This window comes from Vipera ursinii, assembly GCF_947247035.1.
Source record: "Vipera ursinii genome assembly, chromosome: 1".
Taxonomy (NCBI): Eukaryota; Metazoa; Chordata; class Lepidosauria; order Squamata; family Viperidae; genus Vipera; species Vipera ursinii.
Window position 1 is genome coordinate 127624588 of NC_139512.1, and position 20596 is coordinate 127645183.

General features: G+C 40.3%; 1 protein-coding gene across 1 annotated transcript in view; it reads right to left on the reverse strand.

Annotated features, from left to right (window-relative positions):
• Nucleotides 1-3331: 3331 nt before the first annotated feature.
• The window catches only part of CLASP1 (cytoplasmic linker associated protein 1), a 219041-nt gene continuing 201776 nt past the window's right edge, over nt 3332-20596 (reverse strand). Inside the window, exons 36-38 of the mRNA XM_083349903.1 lie at nt 17876-18082; nt 10407-10523; nt 3332-5771 (exon numbers count right to left, since the gene is read on the reverse strand). Coding sequence (XP_083206029.1) covers nt 5685-5771; nt 10407-10523; nt 17876-18082 — 411 coding nt within the window. The 3' untranslated portion in view covers nt 3332-5684. The remainder of the gene's footprint in view (nt 5772-10406; nt 10524-17875; nt 18083-20596) is intronic.

Below are 20596 nucleotides of genomic sequence, written 5' to 3' on the forward strand. Positions count from 1 at the left end.
CCATTGTGCTCACAGTAAAAAATGACAATAAAGATAAAGATTATCTCTCAGTTCTGAAAGGCTCAAGGCCCAGTAGTGGGCCATGGCCCGAGTTTAGGGACATATAATGCAGTATGAACTCTGATTGTCCTTCTTTCCACAGGCAGAATAGGAAACTTCTGAACAAGTTCAGTATAACATGGCTAGAAGAGATGGAAATTTCAAACAATACATCAAGCAATAAAGCATTTCTGCAGAATTCTGGTAAGTGGCAAAATCAATAGTCTGATAACACTTAGTTCTTACTTACCCTTCTCATTTACATTAGGTAAGTCAGAAGTATTGAACTGATACATGAAACTGGGATTAGAGGGCTAAATACATTCTGGGAAGACAGAAGTGTCTATATTGGTGGCTCCTTAGCATACATGCTGATTAGGCTTCAGGTGGTCAGGTGCACAGTTTGGGATATTTTAACTTACTCTTTAGAGATTACAGTTGATTTGGTAGTGTTTCTGGGCAGGTATTTTTAAAAAAATCTATTTGGTCTTAACGTGATTTCCTACTATTATCCTTTTATTTTTCGCCTGAAAGGAACCAAATTTCTCTACATTACTATCCTCTTTCTGATGTTTACGGTTGGGGGAGGGGAACAGATACATTTTCAGGGATATCTTCAAAGTCTTGCCCAAAAGACACTTAAAACATTTTTAATTATCACTAAGAAGACAGGTTAAAACCTTATTGTTATACAATTCTTTGGAGGAGTTGGCTGCTTTTAATTGAGATTATCACTCTAAAACAGGGGTGTCAAACTGCTGGCCCAGGGGCCGGATGCGTCAGGCAGAAGCCGTGCTCACCTCAGCTCCGGCAATGGGAAAAAAGTCACAATACGTCACATGTCACGTAATGCAGCGAGTTTGACACCCCTGCTCTAAAAGGACAGTAGGCTAATAGTTGTTAAACTTGTTTTACAGTTATTTTATACTATTGTAAACCACTGTGTAATCAAATTGTTGTCATGTAATACAGTATAAGCTCAACAAAATATCCTAGAGGGACAAAATAGGTCTTGAAAGCTTCTAATTCCAAAGTACTCTTAAAGGTGACTGCTTTTGAGGCTCCAAACTAGTGAAAATTGGGGGCAGATATAAAGAACCAATGTATATCTTCTCTGAGAAAAAAGTTGTCATAGGATGTCAAGCCTTTTACTCCAGTGCAATCAAGTATGTTTCATTTGATACCATCCGTTTGGACTTAAAAGTAGGACTCTGCTCCTGGTTACTATGCCAGTCTACATATCTACAGATTATTCCCAAAATAAAAAAAAGGTGCGTGCAACTCCGGGGCTGCTTGTCATGAACCAGGAAACTGTATTTGTCCTCTCTTCTTGTTCCCAATGTTGATGACATGTGCCTGGTCTGGCTCCTGGGCCAGGTCAGGCTGCTAAATAAATACAATTTGAAAGCAAAAAGCAGCCTGATAACTACAGTACATCATAAAGCCCCTTTGTGTCACTCTCCTGGACAGGGCCAGGTTGAGCTTCAACTGCGGGGGGGGGGGGAGCGAAAAGCAGCTCCAGAACCACAGTATGCTAAAATGCTCCTCTGCAAGAAACTTGTAAAGTGCAGTGTGCCCCAAGACCCCTTTGCACTCTCCTGCAACTTCTTCCCCCTTGGAAGCATGTCCTGCAAATCCTTGCCCCCCCCCTTTTTTTGCAGCAGCAGCAGCACGAAGGGGTATTTTGGCACCATAGCTCTGGGTCTGCTTTTGGCTTTTATTTTTTTTCATGGCTGAAGCCCAGTCCCAACTGGGTCAGCAATGAAAGCAAAAAGATGGTGAAGATCAGCTGGGGCAGTGGAGTGCAGAGGCCCAGGTCGGTCAAAAGGGCATAGCTGGGGGGCAGGGGCAGATACGCAGGTGGGAGAAGTTGAAGCACCCCTGTAGTTGTAACTGTGGACTGCCAAGTGCCCAAATTTTGATCATGTGACCATGGAGTGCTGCAACAGCTGTAACTCCAGGTACTGATGGCAAGTCCATTCATTCAGCACTGTTGTAATTTTGAATGAAGTCACAACCTGTATGCAGAGAATCTTGTCTCCATTTGCATTAATGCATACATAGAGACAGATTTGTTAAAAGGTCATTCATTTTATTCTCTTGGCATTAATATTTACAAAATATACAGTATACAGATCTTATGATGGAAATTATTTCAGAGTGAGAAATTATGTAAAATCCTATGTGCGTAGGAGTATCGGAATCCTTAACAATTCCTAATTGTTATTATTATCAATTCCTAATTATATCCATTATTCTTAACTTTAGTTTTCTGTGTTTGAAAAAGAAATAACCATCTGTATTGCACAATTGTGTTGTGGGTAGACTTTTTCAGGATGCAATGTAACTGATTCTCAGTGCTTGTTTTGTTAATAGGCAATGCTTTGTTAAGGCTTTTTAATTCCTGCTTCTTGTTTTCATTGCAACATTCAGGTATTACAAAAACTAAAAATTGATTTAACCCCTTTGTAGAAGAAACTCGGTGCCCATTACTATGTTTTAGCAGGTACTCATTCAGTTCCTTAAAAAAGGATGGAATTTCTATGTATCTGATTTAGTATTTGTGATTGTAGAAATCACTGGATTGCCAACTCTTCCAACCTGTTCTCCTAGCTTGGGAACTAAAGAGTTGCATGTAAACATTTCAGTTATAGAGGATAAAAATCAGATTGGCTTGCTTGACATTAACATGCTATCATCGAAAGGTCAGTACAGGAATAAGAATTTCCAGTGGTGTACCAACGCAGAGGTTTATCAAATTTTTTGTAGCTATAAAAACACACACGCGCACAAACTACTTCTAAGAGGTCATCTAATTTCTTGGTGCTTGAAACTCTTCACTTTCAATTATCAAATATAGGTAGAACTGTTCTAGGAAGACTCTTTGAAATCTGCAAAGGTTTTGTGCAAGGAAAATGCATCCAATGCGACAAGTATATGGATGGAATTTTGTGATTGTGATGGCAGATCAATTCATAGCGTGTTAATATAATCTAGGTGTATAAATGTAACGTGTAATTTCTACATTTCATTTTCCCTATAAAAATGACCATTTAGATTGGCTTTAAGGACTGCTTTCTGATGCATCTTTTATGCCCTGGTCATATTCCCTGACCAAACACCTGATCTCAAACACACAGCTATTTTCTGAAAGTATGCAGAGTTAAGGTGGTGCATGTGTGATTCAAATGTAATTTGGAGGTTAAGAAATTATGTTTAGTACAAGCATTTCATCAACATGATCTTAAAGGTTCTCTTTCATCATTAAGGGAATGCAAAGAAGGAAGCTCCCGTAAGGGCTTAAATTTAATTTTCTTTTATTCTAGGGCAAACTCAGAAAGTTTTATTATTTTTTTTAGCAAATTCTATCATGTAAATGTTAACATAAAAACATCTGTACATTTGCCATGATACGCTCAAAGTGAAACAAGTAAGATATAAATACAGATATGGATGTAACATGACAAAGCGCAAAAAATGAAAGAAAATAAAACAACCAACCCAAAATCAAAATTAAATACATGCGCGTGAACACTGTGCCAGGAAACCTTCTGATGCCTGACTGTTTTGAAAAGCTTTGCCAGCCTGTCCTTCCCGTTTATAACATTATTATTGTTAGTAAACTTTTTCTGCATTCTACAAATATTTCCTTTGTTGTCCTTTAATGCGAACCATTACACTTGATAAATAAAGGGGTCAAGAGGGTGGTAGAAAGGTTTATGTGACAAGGTTGCATGGTACATTACGTATACAGGTTACTGAGAGCTAACAAGAAGTGATAGAAAAATCTTCGGTTGTATTGTAGTCCAGCAAGCACACACAGTGTACCTTTTCGAAGAAAGCCACATGCCTCAAGATAATTCAGCAGTACGTTAAGGAACGGACAGGATTTAGATGGTGAAAGGGATTGCTCCGGATTTGTAGACTCCTGTCCTGGATACACCAATGGGCCCTGTGAGAACAGAGGCATCCCCATCTAAGCAGCAGGCAGGTTGTTCTGTGTGAATTTTCAGATATAATGGCCTGAAAAGGGAAGGGTCAATGGAGAAGACCCTGAAGGAAATCAGATCGGTTTTTCTCAAAAAGTTAAAGCCCTGTCTAAGAAGGCAGCAAGAGACAAAGTAGATGAGCACATCTGGACCGTGCTGGGGAAAGAGGGAGGCCCCCCCCCTCTCTTTTCTGGCTCTTGCTTTTCGTGTGCCAGCAGCATGCAGATCTACTTCCATCAGTTATGGACAGAGTAATAGCTAAAGAATCCTTTTGCCCAGAGCATTTAAATACATCTTACATTCCCCAGTTGTACAGCTTTAAAGAAAGTAAATTGTTGCAGATTAAGCTAGCCCTTTGAGCACTGCCAGAAGTAATAAAGGTACGTGTGTGATAATCTTACGATGAAAACAATTTGATAAGATATGTTAGGCGCAGAAAAACCATTATAAATAATTCAGGCTGAATGGGATCAGGAGGAGGCTATCCTCTTGAAGTACTCTTAAGTCTGGAGGACTCCTGATCAGTGGAGCTGAAAGTTAAAGAGAACAACTGTCACACTAAGGAACATTGTCGACAAATGAAAGAAGTCCTTTATTAAGGAAGGAAGGAAGGAAGGCCTGGTTATCCGAGTTGCAGCTCCAGGAAGCCAATCAGAGCTTTGGAAAGCACATTTTCTCATGGAACATTGAAGCAGCAGAAATAGAATTTCACACATATCTCCTAGGAGATACTTTTCTCTGACAGCAACATTAGGTCTTGACCAGTATACAGGTATTATTACAGTGCATTTAATCTCAGTGCACACTAACAGATATCTGTGTCACAGAAGGAATACCATAAATACTGTAACAAAACAGAGCTCTGTTAAAACAAAGAAACAAACAGTAAAGCTGTGTCAGGTAGGTTAGAACCAGTATTAAGAGTACTTTGCAATTTCAAATATTTTGTTGAAAATACACTGAGAAGAAATTGTAAACCGAGTTGTCCATGCAGAGGCAGCTCTTGATTCAGTTCTACAAAGCTAACCACATTGCCCTGTATAGATTGTACTGTTGCATATTTGCTTGGGATTTCTTGAATTTTCATGACCTTTGCCACGCAGGTAGGTGATTGTTATTTGTTTTTTCTAGTTAAAATAAACGAATCGAAGGGCTTGATTTTATAGCCTGTATAATTATGTCTGGGGAAAAAAATGCAAATCATTCCAACTTTTAAGCTCAGTTTTAAAATGATCCTTGAGAAATTGGGGAAACTAGAGCAGCTAGTTAAAAGTGTGACTATAATACAAATATAGTCTAATATAAATTCAAGCTCTTCATCAATATCAAAGAAATCTGTTTGATAAAATACGAACGTGTTATGCATCATCTGGGACTACTTCAGATCTTAGCAGAGACAGTATGTAACTGCAATGTATTTAACCACAGTACACTATTGCCTTGTTTTTAATGAAAACTGCAATCCAGGCCTTGCTTCCCCTTATATTCAATTCCAAGAATCTCCTACAATAAAAAGCTTTAAAAGGACTAAAAATACTGATTGCAATAAATATTTGCATGGCCTCCATCAGCAGATGGAGCGTGCTGATGAGGGGAGGGTTTCTGAGAGGCACAGCTGATTGTTTCTATGTCTACACATATGTCCAAAGATCTCCATTAACTGTGTGTAGAAACGTCTGAGGATGAGCTGCTGTTGCTGTTGGTAGTCTGGGCTCTCTTTATGTACAAATTCAAGAGCTTCATCTGAAAAAAAGACAAAAAAAGAGTAACTTTCACAATTTTTAGTTATTTTATTCATTTCAGAGCAGGTCGTTGTTATTTATTTTTACTACTTGTATACTGCCACAATCAAGGGAGCAGTCGCTGAAGTAGCTCTCCCCCAAAAGTGAAATTGTGCATTTTTCCTGCACGTAGAACAGTATCAGTATTATTAGGGTGGATGTAATGCTGCACTTGATAAAAAATTCTATAATTATTTTGCAATATTTTTATTGTAGACTTTTTTTTTGACATTACCTATAAGAAACCCACATGTTAGCTTCTGCTCTTCATTTCTGAAGTTAAAAAATAGAAAGCTTGACAGGCTGATCAAATCCAGATGTCTTTCATACTCCTCATACTAAGAAAAGTATAACTGATACTACTTTTCCATCATATTCCCATTACAATTGTGTTCTCAGATTTCAGCTCATTTATCCTAAGCAAGTAGATTCAGGATCACCTAATCAAATACATAAGGAAAGGGCCACCCTTCAAACTTTACCATTCATATCATGATGAGTTTTAATTTAGTTTTTAATCACTTTGAGGATCAGCAAACTTAATGCACATGAGCATCACTGGAGCCAGCTCCTTGTTTACTTGCTAACATGCTAACATCTGTGGAAACTGCCAGCTCCTGTTTACTTGTTAATCTGTGGAAACAAGGAGGCTGTTGGCATTCTGAGAAGATATATTTTCAAGGTGCCTAATGCCCATGCTGATTCTTAATTCTCCTTTTTCACATCTCCTGGCATACCCGATACTGTTTTGAATGTCCTGGCACTGCAAAGGATTTTGGTCTCTTATATCTGTCTCTTGCTGTGGCTTGCATTATTTTATATGAAAGTAAGAATGGGTGGTCTTCAAAGTTTGAAAGAAACCTTTGAGCCTTGTCTTCGCCTGCCATCAATAGAATCTTGTCAGTGCCCAAATTTCAAATTAGTTTTCAAAATAAATTGTTTAAAACCAGTTAAAGGTAATTTGCACACTACTAATCCTACATTCTTAATTTGTTCAGCTCTACATCTATTCATCTTTAATGTTATTTTCAGCTGTTACTATCACTGGATTCAAAATGAGTACCGTATTTTCCGGCGTATAAGACGACTGGGCGTATAAGACGACCCCCGACTTTTGAGAAGATTTTCAAGATTTTTCGTCTTATACACCGGAAAATACTTACATGCCAGTTGCCAAGTGTCCGACACAAGCCCGATTCAGACCCGTCTGATGCAGATGGTGCAAAGCCCTGCCGGTTCCTGCCCGATGCCAGACGGCTCCGCCGGTGCCGCCTCGAGAGGGAAGGGCGTGAGGCGCCTGCTACGGCTCCCCGAGGACTCCTTAGAAGCTGGGGAGCGCGTGCATGCGCAAGACTGCCCTGCCGGCTCCTGCCCGACGCCGGATGGCTCCGCCGGTGCCACCTCGAGAGGGAAGGGCGTGAGGCGCCTGCCACGGCTCCCCGAGGACTCCTTAGCAGCCAGGGAGCGCGCGCGTGCGCAGGACTGCCCTGCCAGCTCCCGCCCGACGCCAGCCTGCCCTGCTTCCTCCACAGTGAGAGGGGTCGCTGACTTGCAGCCACGCCGGACCCGAAAGGGGCTTTTCCTTCCACCCACCCTTTGGAATAAACGCAAGAGCTGCGTTTACACGACGTGCTCTTCCAGGCCAGACTCTGCAAACGGCACGCCAGAAGCCACAACCACCGCGGGAACTCCGAGTCCCCACCTTTCGGCAGCCTGCACGGCCGAGTGCAATCTGCTTATGCTCAGATACCGCTTGGGCGAGGGGCTTCCTGCTGCTCCCAGGGTCTGGAGTTTGCAAGGGGGAGGGGAAGGGGTTTAGAGGCTCTTGGGGGTGGGAAGGGAGAGTCACGTTGGAGGGGGGAACTGGACTAAGGAGGCTTGAAGTTGCTTTGCAAGAACGGGGGCGCTCGATTGATTTATGTACTATTTTCCGGCGTATAAGACGACTGGGCGTATAAGACGACCCCCCAACTTTTGAGAAGATTTTCATGGGTTAAAAAGTCGTCTTATACGCCGGAAAATACGGTATCTTTAAATGTTTTTATAGTGAGAAAAAACGCAGGCATTTTTAAAGAATGTATATTGCATTAGAGAGTACTGATATAAGCAGAGACCATTTTTCTAATTTTAATTACCGTATTTTCCGGCATATAAGATGACTTTTTAACGCATGAAAATCTTCTCAAAAGTTGGGGGTCGTCTTATATGCCCAGTCGCCTTATACGCTGGAAAATAGTAAATCCTCGGGAGCAGAGACGTTAGTGGAAACGGACAAATCCAGCGCTCAAGAATGGCGAAAGACGGCCTCCTCATAAATAAACCGACCAGCCCAACCGAGGCTGAGGCTCCAGCTTACCGGTGTCCTAGGGCAGCAGACCCCCCCTTTTTTTTGGGGAAGGGAGCAGGAGTCAAGCGCGTGCCGAGCCCCTGGCGCTCGGCGAGCACGAGAGCTCAAGGGAGCACGGGAAGCCAGGCGGAGGCTGACCTGACATGTTTGCGCAGAGCTGAGCTTCACCCGACCCTGGGAGTTCGACTTCAGGGCGTGGTGCCATGGCCAGACCTACAGCAACACCCCCCCCGGGAAGGCGCAGCTCGGGAATTGCGACAGGCAGACTGCAGAGGAAAGCTGGCGCTTCAGCAACCCGGGGTCGCCCCTCCGCCCTGAAGTAGAAGGCAGCCTTTTGAAAAATAAATATTATAATATGTGCAGGGGTTTTCCCCTTTATTTCTTTTTCCCCTTTCTGTATGCTCCAGCAATAACGTATGCAAGTGAAAGGAGGAAAATCCCCGAGTTTGCATTTTCTTGGAAAACTTTAGAAAAGCACAGCAAAATGCAGGGGAGGGTAAACGGGCTTCTCGATCTCAGTGCCACGCAGGGCTCCTTCTGGTTTCTAGTTACTTGGAAACTCGGGGCTTTCTTTGAGGGAATCTCAAACTTGCGGTGCAGGGCTGAGCCCGTTTCTTTCACCACCACCACCTGCCCTCCGCCGCCCTGTTCATTAACTAACCTACGGAAAGAACTGCCTTCTTTCAGACCTGGTGCCTTCCCGAAGTGTTGGGCCACAATGCTCGTCACTCCTGGCCGAAACAGCCAGCGCATGTGGCTGAAGTAGAAGGGGGCGCCAACGCGAGAGGAGACGAGGTTTAGGCGAGGCAGAGCAAAGCTGATCTCGAGGCCAAAAGCTCTTGATAAACCTTCACCTAATTGAGAAGCAGCCCTGACTTCCTACTTACCCGTATTTTCCGGCGTATAAGACTTTAACCCATGAAAATCATTTCAAAAGTTGGGGGTCGTCTTATACGCCCAGTCGTCTTATACGCTGGAAAATACGGTAAATGTGTGGAGCAAGTTATGAGGAAACTTTGATTTCCTATATATTTTTTTCTGGGATACAATATTATTCTAATCCTTCTGCTTGGGTAATATTTTAATGTGGGCTCATTTAAACAGCTATTATTTGGCTTCTTTAAAATCCTGTCAAGTGCTTGATTATATTGGAAAACACAGGATGAAAATAGGATAGATACTCTTAATCATCTATTAGCAACTTTCTAAAAAGAACACAAAATGAATCTAATTGATAAAAAACAGCAAAATGACAAAAATATGGATAAAGCAGTTGCTTTGTTCCATAATTATTTGGATGCTCTCTGATCTTAGGTTTTTTTTTGTTTTTGTAGACATTTCATTACCAAACTAGGTAACATCTTCAAAGCACTTCAGTTTATAAATCCAAATATGACCTGTGGGAACGGCCAGTTTTTGGCCTCCCAACCTTCAGCTTTCCCAAACGTTTCTTATCGGCCTCTACGTGAATTACAGTGATGAGCACACTCTCCTGGTTCACACAGAAAGGCATGTGGGAGGTTTGGGAAACACTATGATAGAGCTTTCACATATATCTTTTAGTATCTTGTTTTTGTAATGATCTCATAGGCACCTGAGAAGTTCTCACTACTATCCAATTATCACTATGTATCCTATTTTTTTGAGATTGATGGGGTTTATGTAATGTTGTATTTGGTATTCAGAAAAAGGAGGTGAATAAAAGTTCAGCGGGCAGTTACTCAGGGTGTTTTTTTGAGAGAGACGAGGCTGCCTGGCTGGTTCAGAGCATCTCTATCGACCCGGGTCTGAATTCTTTTCCCTACAATGACTAACACTTTTTTTAAAAAAAAAATATCAAAATAAATTTGGATAATATATAAGAAATTTGGAACTAGAATACCCTACATTAAATAAGTCAATGGTTTCAGGTTTTAAGAAATGCCAAATATGCTTATGATTTAAAAATGAGTTCAATAAACTTTTTTTCCCTGTTCGGTTCGAAATTATTCCTTGCTAATTTGGGTATGTCACAGTGCTCTATGTGTAAATCTGCCAAAAGTGTGACAAACTGAAGTCACTTGTTTAGCTGATTCAAAGATACATCTGTAAAGGAGATACTTTGCCATTCATAAAACTTAACAACCCACTAAAATCAGTGACTGAGATATACATTTCTTTTATGTCCTTTTGGAGGGAAACCTCAATTATCAATTCCAACACTTGCCCCTTTCATTCTATGAATACACTTTGAAGCAGTGGTGCACATACCTTACTCCCAGTGAGTTGTGCAAGATGAGGCTTCAATTCTTCACCAATCACTGAATAGATGGCCACGAGGCAAAATACACTGGCTTTGCGAACACTGCTTTCGGTGTTGTCATAACCCTAGATGCAAGATATCAACTCCCATGAGAATAAAAATACACGTTTCTTTCAGTTTTAGAAACTCAAAGGATGAATGAATGAGATGGATACATCACATTGTTCCCCAAAGGAGATATATTAAATATAACCCCTCTCAAAACTGCTGCACCACTGTTCATATCTGTCTGTGCCTTTTAAAAAGTACATAGTACTTATTACCTCACTGTAAACAGACTTTACCTCAGGTTAAAAGTAAAAGTAAGTGACAAGAGGTTTACTGATACACACACACACACATACAATATATCACATAAACATATATATGGTGGGATAACTGGGTTTGTTTATTTGATTAGTGTTTTTTGGTGCTTGACGATATAGATATATTATTATTAAGTATAGGATGGGGGAATGCCTTCTATTTTAATCCTGTTTACATATTTTAAGTACAGAAGCCACTCAGGGTCGGTACTGACTGGAATGACATATGAGCCCAATTAACTAAATAATTAACTTACAGAAATTCACAGAATGGATAGAAAAGTCCAAGTACAAAACCAAGCCCCGAAAGTTTCTGGATTAAGCTGTTTTTTCTCCATAATCAAACTTTGGCCAAACTTTGTTGTAGCCTGTTAGTTTCTAGCAGATAAACAGAAACTCATTCAGCTTTGTAATGCGGCATTGTAGCTAATTAATTCCAGGAAGACCCAATCAACCTTAAGTTGTAAAGAATTCCTATATTTGTAATTTTCAAAACTCAAATACTAACTGTGATTCTAAGTAATTTTACTGTGATAATATGTCCTTTAAAGTACAATATTAATAGCAGAATGGCCTGCCAAGGAGCAGAAAAATGGAGATTCATGTAGTACTAGGACCAAATATTGAAGTACGATACTTAAGTTCAGTAATATTTCTGTCCTGTTCAGACAACAGTTCCCATACTTTTTCTATGGGCTTTTTTTATTCTGTTTGTACAAAACAAACTGAAAATCTGAGGTCTCATTGATTAAATTTGATTACTTGTCTTTTAGCTTTCAGATTTTCATTTTCCTCCCTACCCTAGTTTCCTCAGGGGATCTGTTTGAATATTATTCTGTTTGTATTTACCAGCTCAGATCACAATTAGGAATGATCAAAATATAATGAAGCTGCACATGTTTGTCATTAGATTTATGTCTGAAAAAATAATGATTCAAAATAATTCATTGGTTCAGTCCAAAACTCAGATCTAATTCAGCAGTATTGGGGGGGGGGAAATATTCTGGAATCTTATTTGTAAGCAAATGTTTCCAATTTATCACACAGATTGTTAGCCTCAGGGCTTTTTTTGTCACAGAACGCTCAGAACGGAGTTCCGGCACCTTTTTTGCATGGAACCTTGTAGGGTAGGCAAGGCGGGTTGTATGACATGTGTGAGTTCCGGCACCTTTTTCTTTTACAAAAAAAAAGCACTGGTTAGCCTGCTTTAATTTTATAAGAAAATGTAGGAACTGTGGTATGGGAGAAAAAGAAATCACAACATGTAGGTCTATTCCTTGCTATTTGGAAAGACTGCTCTCTCAAATAAAATAAGCACATAAACACACACGTAAGTATATTGTCCCATTCCTTGGTTTTATGAAGCCTACTAATCTAATTGTATACGTCTTTTACAATGAATCAGTTCAGATCTCAGGTAAAGTGATCTACCTTTCCTTGACTGTCTGTATGAAGACAAAAGGAAGGAGAAAAGTAGGTTTCAAATAGACTATGGTAACCTGTTTTTTTTTAACTAATTGCATGCAGTTTGGTTCATGACAGACTTATGTGGTAATATATCAGAAAGTAAGTTGTCCACACCTGATTTAAGTTATGAGAAGGCTATATTCTGCAGTGAAGCAGAGCTTCAATACAGGCAATCCCTGAGTTACGAGCATTCCCTTAGCAAACCTTTGAATGTTTGAACAATAAGCACCCCCTAATGTTTATGAAAAAGTCCCAAAATTACAAATATTCCCACACCAAGGCAGTTGTTCACCTTTACGAATGATCACAGTAGCACTGCAACATTCACCTTGGCTATTCCCTCCCTCCCTCCCCCCCTTGGGTCTCCCTAGGCACTAGGCCTGTGGATATTCACCTTACAAAGATTGACTGATCCTTCGCTTTCTTGGCTGCTCCAGGGCTTTGGTGCATTCGCAGAGAATGGAGCTCTAAAGTAACGCATGATCACGCAAGATCAGTGGCACGAGATCTCATGCTACTGATTTCGCGTGATCTCACGGTAGTTTAGACCTCTGTTCTCTGCAAAAGAAAATGGAACGAAAGCTGGGGGATGCTCCTGCGGACCTCTGGAAACCCGATCCTGGCGCCGGAGGCCTTTTCCAGGCCGCTGCCTCCTAGAAAGGAGGCCAGGTAATGCTTCCATGTGTCTCCAGTGGCCTGATCTGGGCTGCTTCTGGAGGTCCATTCTTGCCAGGAGCAGAGAAAGAATCAGAGAGGCTGGAGAGGAGAGAGATCTTCACCCAGCGCGGCAGGATTGGCCGAGGGAGCAATTGTGGGGTCCCCCCAGGGAGGGAGCATGAGATATCTTGGGGGGAGGGCTTGAGTGGTCTGAAGCAAGTGGCCTGTTCCATCACTAGGCCCCTCCATGGCCTTTTCCACCCTGAGATACCTTATGTTCACTTAACGAGCTGTGCATTTGCCCATGCATTAAATTAGCGAATGCGTGGGCGAAAGCTGGGAGTGAATCACGTTCAAGGTATGAGATTTCACTCCTACAAATCCTCGAGTTACGAATGGAATGGGCAGGCTCCATTACATTCGGAGCTTGAGGACTTACCTGTAAAGGGCATCTGGCCTGTACATGGTAATTAAATAATATAATTGTAAAAATATTCTATTAAATTACTCTTTGAAAAGACAGTAATAAAAAAGAGAGAGACATGCTGAACTCATGTTTTGCTTATGCCTTGGGCTCAGAGTGACCTCTGTTGGGAGACGGTTACAAGGATTTTTAGCCCATACATCTAGTTTCCCCCCCCCCCCCCACTCTTATCTGCTACTACAGCCCTTACTGGGGAACAGTATTCATAAGGCAAGATCAGATTAGGTTTCCTTTCTGCAAATGAAGCAGGAGGTTAAATAGCTATGTTTTACATTTCTAGACATCTGAATGCATAATATCCTCTTCCAGTTTGACAAGATGACTTGCTGCCCTAACTTACCCAACTCTATGTTTTTTACATGGTTTTTATGGTTTCTATTAATTCCATTAACTATGACAAGACTAAAAAAAAATTGATCCCCTGATTTTGTATGTTTGCCCACTGACAAAGAAATGATCAGTTTATAATTTTAATAGGTCTATAGTCTTGTCCCTCATTAAAGTGCAAATCAATTTATAACTTTTTTGAAATGTATTTTCCTGAATTTTTGTTGTTGTTCTGTCTCTCACTGTTAAAGTAAACCGACCATTAAAATTATAGACTGATCATTTCTTTGTCAGTGGGCAAATGTACAAAATCAGCAGGGGATCAAATAATTTTTTCTCTCACTGTAAGGTAAAGGTTCCCCCGCACATGCGTGCTAGTCGTTTTAGACTCTAGGGGCCGGTGCTCATCTCCGTTTCAAAGCCGAAGAGCCAGCGTTTGTCCTAGGACATCTCCGTGGTCATGTGGCCGGCATGACTAGATGCCAGAGGCGCACGGAACACTGTTACCTTCCCACCGGAGTGGTCCCTATTTTTCTACTTGCATTTTTACGTGCTTTCCAAATGCTAGGTTGGCAGAAGCTGGGACGAGTAACAGGTGCTCATTCTGTTACGTGGCACTCGGGATTTGACCCGCCAAACTGCAAACCTTCTGATCGAGAAGCTCAGCGTCCTAACCCACTGAGCCACCGCGTCCCTATCTCTCACTGTACCACTATGTAATATATCTTACAAATTACTAAACACATGGTCAGACTAAATGGACTATTTCATGCTTCTTACATGCTAAATGACTAAAAGACATAAAAATGAACTGATTTTCAAACATGCAACTTAAACCATTTAGTTAGAGCAGGCATTTCAAACTGCCGGCCCACGGGTTGGACGCGTCACGTCAAAAGTGTGTCCACCCCATTGCTGGCAATGGGGGAAAAATAATGATACGTCACGCGACATCACGTGATGTTGCGAGTTTGACATGCCTGAGTTAGAGGATCTGACACAAAGAGCAAGGAAGGACTAACAAGAGGGACTGAACAAGTAGTTCAAAGCTAAACCATATAATACAAGCTAACCTGTATAAAAAACAACTGATACTTCATTTTTAAAACATGAAAAATGGCCTTTCGAGTCTACAATGGAATAAAGGAACTAGGATTTTTTTTTTTTACCAATGATCATTTTTCTGCTGAGAAAAATAACTCTTCATACATTTAATAGCTTGTGCTGTACAATCTCCCCTTAGATACCCTTTGGAATAAGAACTGTAAATTCTAAAAAGGCATCAATACTTGCTTATGAAACCTAGGGATTAGGCAAGAACAGTTAAGTTTAAACAAATATATATGTAGCTATTAATGTGTGAACCAATCATTATAGTTTCTAAATCATGCGTAGCAACTTTGCATTATGCGAGAATCAGATCACGATGTTCAACAAACTCCAGTTAAAACTAATATTAAGTCTCATTGTTATAATTAGCTAGGGCTTATTTTGGGGGTAGGTCTTACTTTCAGGGAAACACAGTAGCATATTAGTTCAGTCTCATTATTATTTGTTATATCAGACCCAAAAGACGTGGTACTTATTTGTTTTCATTTTATATATGTACTGTATGTATTCAATTCCTATCCTGCCTTTCTCCAAGGAGCCCAAAGCAGTCTGCCCATCCAATCTCTTTGTCAATCCACTGAAGGCATAAGTGTGCCAGCCCTCAGGGTTAGGAGGAACAAAGTTAAAAAAAATAAGAGAAATAAAATATAAAAGTAAAGGTAAAGGTTCCCCCGCACATGCGTGCTAGTCGTTTCCGACTCTAGGGGTCGGTGCTCATCTCCGTTTCAAAGCCGAAGACCCAGCGCTTGTCCGAGGACATCTCCGTGGTCATGTGGCTGGCATGACTAGACGCCAAAGGCGCACGGAACGCTGTTACCTTCCCACCGGAGCGGTCCCTATTTTTCTACTTGCATTTTTACGTGCTTTCGAACTGCTAGGTTGGCAGAAGCTGGGACGAGTAACAGGTGCTCACTCTGTTACGCGGCACTCGGGATTCGACCCGCCAAACTGCCGACCTTCTGATCGACAAGCTCAGTGGCCTAACCCACTGAGCCATCGTGTCCCTTAAATAAAACATAATCATCCAGAATTTAACATCCAATAAACAGGCAGTTGTACCACAACCCAGAATTCACAAAAGACAGCAAAAACACTTAATACCCACCCAAACATATAGTACCCACATACATGCAGAGAAAATGCACAACACACATGCACACACAGACAGAGAGAAAAAACATCCCTGGCGAACACCCACCCATCTGTTGAAGTAATTGAGAAATATCACATTTATGTCACTCTCCTTTCCATACTCTTTACAAGCACACACGGGGCTAAGCTGTTCTTTACTACGATACTTGATATAGACATTACAGGTAGTGCTTGACTTATGACCACAACTGAATCCAAAGTTTCTGTTGCTAAGGCGGTTAAGTGTGTGTTGCTTGCCACAGTTGTTAAGTGAAGCACTGTAGTTGTTAAGTTAGTAACAAGGTTGTTAAGTGAATCTAGCTTCCTCATTACTTGTCAGAAGGTCGCAAAAGGTGATCACATGACCACAGGACACTGCAACTGTCATAAATACACAACAAATGCCAAGTGTCTAAATTTTGATCACATGACTAAGGGGATACGGCAGCAGTTATAAGTGTGAAAAACAGTCACTGTAACTTTGAACAGTCACTAAACAAATGGGTTATGTGTCAATTATCTGCAGTTTCACAAGTAATTTGACACATGCTATGTAAAAGTAATAACCAGTACCCTTTAGTGCTTTAAGACTGGTTCAAAAACAAAACAAAACAAAAAACAACAACAAACCACTGAAGAGACATTTTATAAATGAAACCAACAAACAAAGATGTCATTTGACCCCCAACTTTATTTTGTTCTTTGAAAAGCCTTTTGGGAGACCAGAATTCCCTTTGGCCATTTTGACTTTCAATTAGCTCGTGAGAGGCAAGAAAGACAATGAGTGCAAATAAAGGACTTCTTTGGAACCTCTTCAACAATGTCTGTATTCTCAGAGTTTATATTAACTTTACCATCCACTTCTTCAAGCCTTTTATTGGAGAGGTGATTCATAAACCCTCAGTTAAAAGCAGAGAGAAACTTATCTGATACTAAGATTGACTGTAAAGAGCCTTGTGCCTCAGAGGAAGGGAGATGAGGGGGGTGGGGGTGGAGGAAGAGAGAGAAATAGATTCCAAGAAATTTACTTGAACGCTGTCACAGGATTAGAGCTTACTTAATCTGTTTGTAACCATTTAGCAGAAACTGACTTTTCTTCATCAAACAACTAGGGAGGTTCAAAGCGACTGTTCTGATTGTAGTTTTGAGAGTTTCCAGAATGAATTTCTTTAAACAAAAACTTGCCTGAATGAAATATTTAGTGAAGGTGATAACGGAAACTCAACCATTCTCTGACTGCTGTCTGTCTGAAAATAGCAAATTGGCCTGAAAAAAAATGTGAGAGTTGGAGGTCTTCCTGGATGCCACATCTAAAGGCTTTTAAAGCAGAAATGGGAAAGAAGCAGAGAGATTGATTCAATAAACTTTTTAAATTTAGAACTAGGATGAATGTAGGAGGATTGGATAGGAATCCTCCCTTGGCCCTTGAAGTATATGGAGAGTCTCAAACATTTAGGTCATGGATGTCCATGGTTGTTTTTCTTTGAAGACATTTCGCTTCTCATCCAAGAAGCTGCTTGGGTTAGGGTTGGGACTGGCCCTTGAAGCCATCCATTTTTTCTGTGCAAAGACGTGTTCCATACAAAAGAGCATGGTTTTTCAAATCAAGAGAATTGCCCTGCGGAGCCACAGAAAGCTGACTCCACTGATAGCTGTTTTTACTATCTCGGCCCCCAACTTGCTTTTCCACCCAACAAGATGCAACATGGTGGCAAAGACAGAAAGAGTGGTGGCGGCTTTGGATGGATTTAAGGTTGAAACAGGTCCTTAGCCCAAAGGCTCCTCATATACAAGGAAAATGCATTACATTCTAATTTCTTACTATTATTTCATTCAATTTAGTAAGTCTTATCATTTGTGAGACACCAACATAAAATAAATAAAAATGATATTTGCTGCTTAAAGCAACTGAACAATTCCATTCACAGAAGCATACCTGCAACAATCCAGGGATGATGTCTTGTAGGAGCTGATGTAATGACTCCTTTGAGATTCTCTCAATGACTTTAGTTTGCATTTTAATAGCAGCCAGATTAATTGGATAGTCAGCTGTTTGAATGATGGGACAAAGGACTTTGATGCACTGTTCTGGGTGGATGGAACTAGCCAGTGTGGAAGCTGCTTCCTCGGCAGCTCTCACAACCTATAGTGGATTGAGAAAGACCAGCAGACAATTGTTAAAAGTTATAGCATTACAAAAAATAGTACCTTTCCATCCTTAAGAACCATGAGTATAGGCAACAGCAAGCTTATTATATTATATTGGTTGTCTCAGTGACTGAACATTTCTGAATACATTTTTCTATCAGAACACTATAAAAAATTCTGCCATTGCCATCAACAGTGGTGAGCATAGGAAACTTAGTTCTGTATTTACCAAACAGATCAGAAGAACTAATTATTGCAGATTAACATACTGCTGAAGGAAATATTAAGGAAAAAGCATGCATGACCATACTCTGATTCCAATGACTTATCTTAAACTTGTATATTCTGCATTTTAGGATATGATAGTAACTATGAAGATCTTCACTGTAATAAATGGAGAGCAAATAAAGTTAATATATTTGTCAAAATGATTTGTTTGCTCTGAATGTATTCAGATATCCATCATAAATAAAAGGTGAATTTTCTACCCAGAATTTATTCTGGTTAGCATATTCTATATATATATGTAGAACTGCAGAAGGAATTGTGCAGCACAGGATAGATTTTTGCACAGCAATATAGCTGCCTATTCTAATGTTATTTAGATGTGAATCAATGTCTTCAATATTTTTGTTCAACAGATTAAATACTGTATGTTAGTAGCCATATATTTTCTTTCATTGGCATTCTAAATCATCCATAACATAAAATACATATACATGTGGCCCCTATATATGTATCCTTCCACACATATGGTATTTATTTCATTCATTTCACTCATAATAACTGGTACTAACTGGTATTATAAAGAAGATACAGTTTTGCTACTGTACACATGAGAATGAAAGCTGCTTGAGGTATAAAATGAAGCACAAAAATATAGAATATAGGTAACGTTAAGATATTTTAATAATTATGCTTTGTAAAATTATATAAAATAAAAAAAAATTGGAGAGATTCAGTTAGCTCAAGTCCCAACTCTGTGATCAGCACATCTTTACCCAGCCTTTGCTTAAAAAATGTCCAGCAAAGGAAATTCTGTTTAGGTGGTCTTATCGTAGTATTTTCTGTCCCAAGTTACGCTTGAATGTATCTTCCAGTAATTTAATCATTATTCCATCTCCTGCACTTTGGAACAACGGAGAACAAGTCAGGATTCTCTTCTGAGCTTTAGGTACCTGAAGAATGCTATTGCATACTCCTTGCAGATGACTTTTCAAAAAGCTAAAGTTTCTGTCCTAGACTTTAAGTTCCCCATGCCCTGTTCATTCTGATCCTTCTTTGTGTAGTTGGCAGGTTGTGTGAGTCCATACTAAAGTGACACTGGAGATGACACGCTTTCTCAATCATTTGCACAGGTAATTCACAAAGAAAAGGACAAAGGCACAAAGTCGAGGTGAGACAGCAAGAATGCACAGTAGGGAGAAGCTTGCCAACAAAGGCACTCCTTAAGAACAAAATGTTTTGTCCAAGTGCTTTATCGCAAAATCTGTTACACCTGTTGCTAATTGTGGCTACACATACACAGAAAGCTGTTGTATGAAGACTCTGACTCCAAGAAAACATAATAAAGACATGCTGATTTATTAAAAGGATTAAATCTTTCCTGGCCTTTCATGACAATCCTTATGTCTTTTGTTCCCATGTTGCTTGTTCATCATGTGTTTAAAACCACACTCCTGTAAACAGCTTAAAAGATGTATAGTGTAGCTTATTCTTTATTCCTATTCCAGGGTCAAAGGCTCTCTTTTTTTGTTTGTGTATTTAAGTTTTCACTATTCTATACAGCAGACATGTCAAACACAAAGCCCAGGGGCCGGATTCAGCCCGCAAAGTGGTTTCATGTGGCCCACAAAGCCATCCTGGAAACAGTGAGGGAACGGCCCCCACTGCCTTGGCCCTGGCCCAGAGACCCTCCTTCCACCAGAGACCCTCAGATCTGTCCCACTCCTGCCCAGGCCCCCATAGGCACCTTTGATGCGAACAATGTAGAGCTGACCACGCCCACCCAGTAGGCCATATGCACTCTAGCCATACCCACCCGGCCCCCTGAGGGCAACCGCAATGCTGATGCGGCCCTCAATGAAATCGAGTTTGACACCCCTGCTATACAGAATTGCATACTCTTAACTCAACTGCCTTCAATTAGAAAAATTACAGTCCTGTAATAAACCTGGAGAGTCATGGTCTAAATAAATGCAAAAATATATACAGGACTAAGGCAAGTTTTTAAAAAATACCACAGTAAGAAAATCTGGTGTAGGTTAAACATAAAATATGATGTGTTGAAATAGGTCAAATGTTTTCATATTCTTCATTTCATCTTATCTGTCACTGAAGTTCTGGCAAGAAACGGCAAACTTTTTTGGGTTGGGGAAACAACACTACTACTTGAGGAATATCTGCAAAGTAGGTGAGTCTGAAATTTTTGGACCTATGGACATTTTTTTTCATTTAGATAAACTAAACCAATATTTTGATTTTTAAACCCTGAAACGTGTATCCATTA